At 42.6% G+C, this 9685-nt stretch overlaps 1 protein-coding gene across 1 annotated transcript in view; it reads right to left on the bottom strand.

Moving 5' to 3' along the window:
- Window positions 1-9685, bottom strand: part of MAGI3 (membrane associated guanylate kinase, WW and PDZ domain containing 3) — a 412367-nt gene that overhangs the window by 16617 nt on the left and 386065 nt on the right. Inside the window, exon 19 of the mRNA XM_018564579.1 lies at window positions 9258-9401. Coding sequence (XP_018420081.1) covers window positions 9258-9401 — 144 coding nt within the window. The remainder of the gene's footprint in view (window positions 1-9257; window positions 9402-9685) is intronic.

Genomic DNA, 9685 nt, shown 5'->3' with positions numbered 1-9685 from the left:
AATTATTATTATTTCTTATTTTTTTATCAATTTTTTCACTTAACTTTATTGCTATCACACAGGAGAAAACAATCCCCTGTGTGATAGCAATTGGAGGTGACAGGTTCTCTTTATTGACCCTGTCACTTCCAAAACAGGAGTTCTAGCACAGCACTGTCCTAGAACTCCTGTCACAGCTGAGATGGGAAGAGCACAGCTCTCCCCTCTCACTGTGTACACCGGCGGCAGAGACAGGTGACAGACTCGGCGGCCAGGAGGAGGACAGAGTCCCGAAGACAGAGCCAGCAGAAGTCGGTAAGTTGCCTTCTACATTTAGTCCTGCTTTGGGAAGGCAGGACTAAATGTAGAAGGCAACTTACCGACTGGCGCCCGAAACTGTATGTTCCGGGCGTCGGGGGACTCCGCGCCGCCCCTCGGCCTGGCCTTGTGGCGAATCCGGGCCTGTGTGCAACCACACATGATCGCCCAAGTCTGCATCAGCCCCGAAGGGTAAATTCACTTTCCCAAGTAATTTGGGAAAATGGAATTACTCGCACAAATCTGGCCCCCTCTCCTTCCTGCTATAATTACCTTTCAGCAAATGGTCCTTCCGGTCTGCCAGTATGGGTGTACTATCTGTACCTGTGCCATATATTCTGAATCTCGCTCGCAAACTGCAAGCGCTTGTTAGTCAGTGCGGTCACTTGATGGCGCTGACCAATTAGCAGTGCTAAGAAATGCTTCTCAATATGGTTTTGGTTAAAATTATTTTTTTGTATCAGTGCAAGTAGATTGTCATGAGGGACAAGTAGATTGGGTCCTCTATTATCCTGTGGACAAGTAGTTTTTAAAAAAATGTCCACACCCCTGTATTGGGATATGTACACTGATGAGCCAAAACATAATGAACATCCCCTAATATTGAGTAGGTCCCACTTTTGCCACCAAAACAGCCCTGACCTGTGAGCTCCATGAGCATGAGCTCCACTAGACCTCTGACGGTATGCTGTGGTATCTGGCACCAAGACGTCAGTAACAGATCCTTTAGGTTTTGTAGGTGTTAGGTGGGGCCTCCATGGGTAGGACTTGGTTTTCAAGTGCATCCCACATATGCTCGAGCAGATGGAGATCTGGAGAATTTGGAGGTCAAGTCAACACCTTGAACATGTTGTTGTGTTCCTTGAATCATTTTTGCGCTGTGGCAGGGTGCATTATCCTGCTGAAAGAGGCCACTGCTATCAGGGAACACTTTTTTCCATGAAAGAGTACACTTGGTCAGCAACAATGCTTAGGTAGGTAGTGCGTGACAAAGTACCATCCACATGAATGGCATTCCCAGTAGAACATTTCCCAAAGCATCACACTGCCTCAGCCCGCTTGCCTTCTTCCCATAGTGCATATTGGTGCAATTTCTTCCCTAGGTAAGTGGCACACACACCCAACCATCCACATGATGTAAAAGAAACCTGATTCATCAGACCAGTCTTCCATTGCTCCATGGTCCAGTTCTGATGGACATGTGACCATTGTAGGTTCTTTTGGAGGTAGACATAGGTGAGCAAGGACACCCTGACCAGTCTGTGGCAACGCAGTCCCATATGCAACAAATTGCGATGCACTGTGTGTTCAGACACCTTTCTATCTGAACCATCATTAACTTTTTCAGCAATTTAAGCTACATTAGCTCTTCTATTGGATCAGACTACACAGGCCAGCCTTCGCACCCCACGTGCATCAATGAACCTTGGCCACCTATGACCTGGATGCTGGTTCATTGGTTTTCTTTCCTTGTACCACTTTTGGTTGGTCCTGACCACTGCAGACCAGGAACATCCCACAAGAGCTGCAGTTTTGGAGTTGCTCTGACCCAGTAGTCTAGCCTTTGCAATTTGGCCCTTGTCTGAGTCGCCTAAATCCTTGGCACACTACAAGTGGCAATGTTTTCTGCTTCCAACACATCCACTTCAGGGACAAAATGTTCTCCCTAATATATCCCATCCACTTCCAGGTACCATTGTATTAAGCTAATCAATGTTATTCACTTCACCTCTCAGTGATCATAATGTTATGGCTGATTGATGTAGTGAGCTTAAAGCTACAAGTTAGGCAAATATTGTGTAAATACAAGAGGCATGAGTATTCTTACTTAAATCTTGGTGTACTTTGTGTATTCTTTCCACATCTGTGCAGTAATTTAAGGTGAAAATTTGCCTCTGTGCAGGAGCTTCCTATAATAAAGCCCAGTTACTGCTTATAAATAGGTTAAATTATGATCCATAGTACAAACTGCATATACGGTACACACTTCCAATACACTGCAGTCTGCAGCAATATATTTACAATTCCCCCCTGCTAACATGAATAGGTTAAATGATCCATAGTACAACTAAATAGTATGTACTTTGGATCATTTAACCTATTCGTGTTAGCAGGTAAATTATTGCCTGCAGTGTACTGGAAGTGTGTACTGTAGATTTACTACATATAGAGTACATCTATTGCTGCAGACTGCAGTGTACTGGATGTGTGTACTGTATATGCAGTTTGTACTCTGGATCATGATTTAACCTATTCATGTTAGCAGGGGATAATTGTAAATCTATTACTGCAGTGTATAGGTTAAATGATCCCAGAGCAGATGCATGATCGGATTTGCAGTTTCACTACAGCTTTAGTGCCGAAGTTGCCTACCCAGGGCCGGATTTACCATTTCAATCTGTTGGTGTTATATAAGCCATTTCCCCCTTACCCAGTGCCCTCTTTTGCTTTATTGATTACCACAAGGTCACTAGAGAGAGCATGCACCGAATCCCCACACAGCACCGACTCCCAAAAGGCTGGCAGAGATACCTGGCACCGACTCCCCGCAGACACAGGTGATTGGTAAGTTTCATTATGTTTAAAGTGACGTACTATACTAGTTTTGTTAATTGTATGATGTACATTTTTTTGAGTGCTCTGTGGCAATTTGTACCACCGATAAGGAGGTGACTTTCCATTTATTTTATATAACAGGGTGGACAACTTCTCCTCATTGACCCTCGCAGAGTTGCATCCCTTCTGGAGCTCGCACCCCCCATGCCATACCCTCGAGAGCAGGTAAACCTGTATTATGTATTGTGGCTGCTTATTGTATTTTTGGTGTATGGCACAGTAACAGATTATACATGCAGCAATGCAGAATGGCAACCAGCTGTCGAGGACGACAAATCTCATCCATTGCTGAATAATCATGGATTGCTGAGATTTGGGGTCCTGTATAGCCGGTTGCCATTCTCCATTGCTGGTGGTGTTCTACATTGTTGTGTATTGTATTGATGGGAATCTGTAGTTCTCTATTGCTGGTTGCCATTTTCCATTGCTGGTGGTGTTCTGCATTGTTGTATATTGTATTGATGGGATCTGTAGTTCTCTATTGCTGGTTGCCATTTCCATTGCTGGTGGTGCACTGCATTGTTGTATATTGTACTGATGGGATCTTTACTTCTTTATTGCTGGTGGTATTCTGCATGGCTGTACAATGTATTGCTGACATTTGTAGTTCCTCTACAGCTTTGAGTCAGTAAAAAACTACGAGGGCCCTGGCACTCCACCACTGACAGCTAGCTGTAGAGGGACTACAAATCACAGCCCAAACATCCTTCATCATAGTTTATTTATATATTTTATTATTTTTTAGATAAGCTGTGGCTCTAATTATTTCTTATTTCATGTATTTCTTTCCCAAGGTGGAGAGATATATTGGAGCCACAAAAACACCAACAAAATGTCAGCAGTATGGAAGTATTTTAAAATCAAAGGGAGCAACATGCGGAGTTCTTTTACTACTAGTAATCTAATAAGACATCTAAAATTGAAAACACAAAAGTGAGCATGATGAATTCAATGCCGACTCTAGCTGTAAAACTCAGCAGCCAACACTGCAGCAAATCTTTGCAAGACAAGAAAAATTGTCAAGGAATATCAGCCACTTTCTATACTTGAGAACATGGGTTTTCGGCGACTTTGTAATGTTTTTGAGCCGAGGTATGAAATGCCTAGTCGCCACTATGTCACAGATGTCGTCTTACCAAAGATACATGACACAGTGAAGAAACACATTACCAACATGTTGCAGCAGGACATAAAGGCGATTAGCTTCACCACTGACATTTGGAGCAGTAGTGTAAGTCCAGTGTCTGTCATCAGATTAACCGCCCAATGGATAGATGGCAATTTTACTCTGCAGCAAGTCATGCTCCATGCCAAAAAATGTCAATGCTCTCAAACAGGCCAAGCTATAGCTAGTAAACTTGAGGAAATGCTTCAGACTTGGGCAATTCCAAAACGTTTTGTCCATGTTGTGGTCCGTGACAATGCCAGAAATATGATCAAAGGCATGGATGATGCTGGACTTACAAGTATTTCCTGTGTGGCCCATATGCTGCAGCTGGCTTTCCCAGAGGGTCTATTATCACAACACAACGTTGCGGATACTGTGGGGGTCGGTCGCAGACTAGTTGGCCACTTTAAACATTCACACCTGGCATAAAATACTGAACATCTTAGATCCCTTTGAAGAATTGACTCACCAAGTGAGTTCTTCAGATGCTTTGGCCTCAGATGTAATACCTGTAGTCACCGTGCTACAGCGAATGTTAACAAAAGAAGTGGATGAGGACCACGGTATTAAAACTATGAAGAGTGCGTTGCTTGCTGCTTTCCAGAAGCGATTGTCTGACACAGAGTGAAACCCACTATACTACTCTCTTAGATCCAAGGTTATTATTCTTTTCTGCTGTTAAAGGTCTAAAATAAGCTTAATTTTGCTCTTAAGATAAAAGCAGAAAGTTTAGAGAGAGGTGATCTATTTAACTTAAATAAATGATTCATGACTGTAGTCTCGAGTTAAAAAATGTAACTTTAATAATTTAAGTTACATTTTTTAAATGAAGAGACTACAGTCATTAATCATTTCTTTTAGTATATGATTTTTAGTTTTCCGGTTCTCCTTATTTCCCTTTTGTTGTCATTGCTTTTAATTGCAAAGTGCTCACCTCATATTTTTTATTTCTTAATGCACATACAGGGTAGTACAGTACACTACTTGCTTATTCATCATTGTTTTTTATATTCTTCTAGGTATAAAGATCGATTCTTCACACATGATGACACTTCCAGTGAAAGCAAATAAATTGTCCTACTAGAGCTGCAGAAAATTTCAGAAGAGGAAGCTATAGCCGAGGTGCTTGAGGAACCTATAGCCGAGGTGCTTGAGGAACCACCTGTCAAAAGGCCTCACAGGAAATAGCTTTGGAATCCACCTCTAAGAGCAGCACTCCCATAGCTGTTACCATACAGCTAGAAACATTTTTTGGAGAGGCCACTGTGCCTCGTTCGGACAAACCCCTCATGTACTGGGCAGTAAATAAACCGCGATTTCCGTCTCTGGCCCAAATGGCAAAAAAATATCTTTCTGCTCCATGCAGTAGTGTGGAGAGTGAAAGATTGTTCAGCGCAGCATCACACATTTTAACTGATAGCAGAAACAGCCTGCTATGTGAACATGCAGAGATTCTCCTGTTTCTTAAAAAAAAACCTGCCACTTACATTTGATAAATAAGCATAATTGATTGAAAGCCTGCTAATGTAAAACTGTTGATGTTAATATCCTTAGTTTTTTTATTTAAAAACATGTTCTTTTACATTTGTTCTGGTTTTACAACTTTGTGAAAGCAAATAAAAAAGGTTTTATTGTTCTAAAACAGTCTTTTAAATTAAAGTTCTTCTTAATCGTAAAAAATTTGGGTTAAAATCATTAGTCTGTATTGTTTTTAAAAAAAAGTCACCTGTCCCTTTAAGAAAAAGTATCAGTAATTGGTATCGGCAAGTACATGAGGGGCTCCTCTGGGGAACCCGTGACTACGGCACATGAGCTCACCAGAGAACCCGTAGAGCAGGCGAAGAATGTCTGTTCTTCGTCTGCTCTGTGTGATCACTGAGACTGGAGCACTGTAATCACAGCGCCACCTGTCACAGCTGTAAGGAACTGCACACAACATCTGTTCTGTGTTGGAGGGCAGGTTCCATAAAGAGAACCTGTCACCTCCAAACTATAACATAGGGGCTTGCAAGCCCCTATGTGATAAGAATAAAATTAAGTTGGAAAAAAAAGTAAACAATAAAAATGAAAAAAAGTTATAAGTAAAAAATAATAAAATATATAAAAATTCCAAAAGATAAATGTGATAAAGTAGAAAAAAAATGAAAACCAACCCTGCTGCCCCCAACATCTGCATGTAAATAAACGCATGCGTAGGACATTGTGCGTGTAGGAGAGTTCTGCTGCCTGGCTACCACAATATGGCACACAGTGGAATGGCGGCAGCACTCAACGCACACACAATGTGCATTAAAGGGTAAGTTCACTTTCCCAAGTAATATGGGAAAATGGAATTACCTGATCAAATCTGGCCCGGTCTCTCCCAAACCCCCCGGCTATACTTACCTTTCGGCATACAGTCTTTACCCTCTGCCAGTACGGGTGTACTATCTGTACCCCGTACTGCTGTCCAGCGCACTCCTGCCCTATGCATTTTGAATTTCGCTCGCAAATTGCAAGCACTCTTTGGTCAGCGTGGTCAGGTGACCACACTGACCAATGAGAAGCGCGATTTAGCACAGTCAAATACAGTTTTGATTACTAATGCACCGATAAATAGTACTTGGGCGAGTACTTGTACTCACCCAAATGCTCCGAAACCTTCCTCAATACCGGAACTTCCGGTCAGCTGAAGATTTCCTCTGAACGGCAGTGCCGTAGGGGAACATGGAGCCAGCTTCCCATGCAATCAGAAAGCGGGGCAGCGACTAATCACCCGCCTCCCGGTTTCCTGATTGGGCGGGAAGCCAGCTCCTTGCCGATTGGCTGGGAAGCCGGCTTCCTGGCCAATCAGCATCAAGCCGGCTTCCTGGCCAATCAGGTCATTACTCGCTGCCCGGTTTCCTGATTGGCCGGGAAGATGGCTCGATGCTGATTGGCTGTGAAGCCAGTTTTCCAGCCTATCACAATCAAGCCGGCCAAACAACATGGAGTTGGCTTCCCTGGCGAATTCAGGAAGCCGGGTAGCATGACATTACCCGCTGCCCAGCTTCCTGATTGAAAATTTCCACACCCCTGTTTAGTACTTCTCCCAAGAGCCCTCGGCCCAAATGCAAGTAGTGGGTTTGCTGTTGGGGTTATGCAAATTTCAAAATGCTTTGATTGGTGGGTGTCAGTTGGTTGTCACTATGTTTGCCCTGATAAAGGGAGCATGTGCAGATGGCTATATTACACATGTGGCATGTTCTACAATAAAATGAACTTCTGGATTTATCCTCATCCTGCAAGTGCTGATGAACCTTATTGCAGTTAAGACTGGAAGAATGGATATTCCTAGACAAACTGCATTTGCATGCAGACCGCCCTAGGTAATGCCCACATATCATGATGTACATCCGTGAGTGCAAAACCAATTAATGAACAGGGCAGGCTAGGGAAAAAAAGCGCTAGATGATATTGGACGCCCTTCACCCAGGAGATAAGGCAGGCTCTATCTGACTTGATGCAATTTTTAATGCAAACTGTGAGAAGCTTGCATCAGAGAAAGTGATTTCAGTACAGCAGAGGATCCTGTACAACTGCCTCCCCATCATACCTCCATGGGACACATTTATGTACCTTTTGGAAACAGGTGCATGAATTTGTCACAGGTACTTACACCTGTGCCTGTTTCTCTAAAGCTGGCCATACACCTTACAATTATCTGCAGATTTTCTGTGGTCAGATGGAAAGGTCCAACAGATTCCTCCATCTACGCTAAACTGTGTGGATGGAGTAATCTCCACCTGGGCCAATCTGTTGCACTTTTTCCATCTGACCAACAGAAAATCTGCAGATAATTGTAAAGGTGCCCATACACCTTACGATTATCGTACGACAATCGTATGCGATCGACTTTTCGTACGACAATCATAATGTGTGAATAGAGTGCCCGACCGATAGTACTGTACAATCGTAAGACTTTTGACGGTCAAGCATGTTTGAAAACTTTGCTAGATCGTACGATGTTCGCATGGTTGGTGGCGTTTCCGTCCGTCAAAAGTCGTACGATTAACACTGCGCATGTGCAAACGAAAACAATTGCGGTCAATTACCGCAAGTCGTCCAGGTGTTTTTTTTAAACTACCGCTAATTGGACCTTGCGATAATCGGGGCAAGATGGGGCCGTCGTACGAAAATCGTACGACGGTTCGATCATTGGACGAAAAGTTTCGTCCGATAATCGTAAGGTGTATGGGCACCTTTAGGCTGCCCACACATATTAGTCTGATTGTACAATCTCCTTTATGTTTACTGTGTAGCATGATCACCAACCTAACTGGATATAACATGAATAAATAGTTTAGGCAAGCCATGGTGCTACATCTTTTTTCGTACATTTTATTTAAAATTACCCAGATAGTGTACAGATTGTAATATGGAAGGTTTGTTTTAGAGCCTACTTCAGAAGGATGTAGTATTTTCTGTATTTTAAAGCTCAACTAAAGACTTTGTCTGCCACGGTCAATACTCCTCTAAACTCAGAATTAACTGGTACCTGCTGTAAGTATACTGCTGGGATATCTATGTATCTATGGATGGAAGGCTGAGGGAAGTGTGGGGCTGCGGACAAAGATTTAGTTATTGTCTAACAAAATATGAAAATATCAGTCCCTATGTCTGAGTTAAACAATCTTCTTTGAAGTGGATACATGGATTGTACAGCTTTGCTTCGGGTCTTGCTCAAGTTAACTCGTATTTACCATTTATGTGTGTATGGGTAATTACAGCTAACATCCATAAGCAGCATATTTGAAATCTGAAAAGGTATCTGCCTTTTTTTTTTTACATCTCTTATCTGTGTTATCCTTGTTCTTTAAAATTAAGTTGGGGAACTTTAAGATAAAGATCACCAAGCACTACAGAAAGAAATACCCTTGTGAGGGATATTTTGCTGGTGTAGATATACTGCTGATAGTTCTGCAGCTACCCGTCACTGATCTGAGCACACTTTATCCCCCGATAAATGACACGTATTGACAGAGCTGCCAGGGCAGTCAGTACATGAACACTGCCAGGTGCTGCAGAGAGATGTCCTCAGGACTTGGAACACATGGAGGGGACATCATTTGTAAGCTATTCCCCCTCTAAGCTACTTAATGTTTCTTTACTTCAGTGGCAGAGAACAGGATCTTCTTGATTAATGCCGAATACATACGTGAATACGCCCGTCCTTGATGGCTGGCCCATCTTCTGCGAGCCGGAGAATAAATAGTCCCATGTTGTACTCTTTTCCGCCACGAAGGCTAAACCCAAAGCCCCTAGGTCCTCGCTCCAGCTCCACAGGATAACAACCCACATGCTGAAAATAAACAATTACAGTTAAAGTTAAATCCCTACTCATTTTTAAAAGGTCTTACTTTCAAAAATTGAAAGCAATCACTGTACTATTTAGAGTGCTTTACAGTAGATCTATAATGTTGCATATGCAATATGTTACACACCAATGTGGTGGATTGCACAGCAGTGAATTGAAATGTGTATTTACAATGTTGGTGTGTGTGTGTGTGTGTGTGTGTGTGTGTGTGTGTGTGTGTGTGTGTGTGTGTGTGTGTGTGTATATATATACACATATATATACAGTTG

This window comes from Nanorana parkeri, unplaced genomic scaffold (genome assembly GCF_000935625.1).
Source record: "Nanorana parkeri isolate BGI_ZX_2015 unplaced genomic scaffold, ASM93562v1 scaffold761, whole genome shotgun sequence".
In the NCBI taxonomy this organism is placed as follows: Eukaryota; Metazoa; Chordata; class Amphibia; order Anura; family Dicroglossidae; genus Nanorana; species Nanorana parkeri.
The sequence above is the reverse complement of the archived record's forward strand: the minus strand, read 5'-3'. Positions and strand labels throughout refer to the sequence as shown.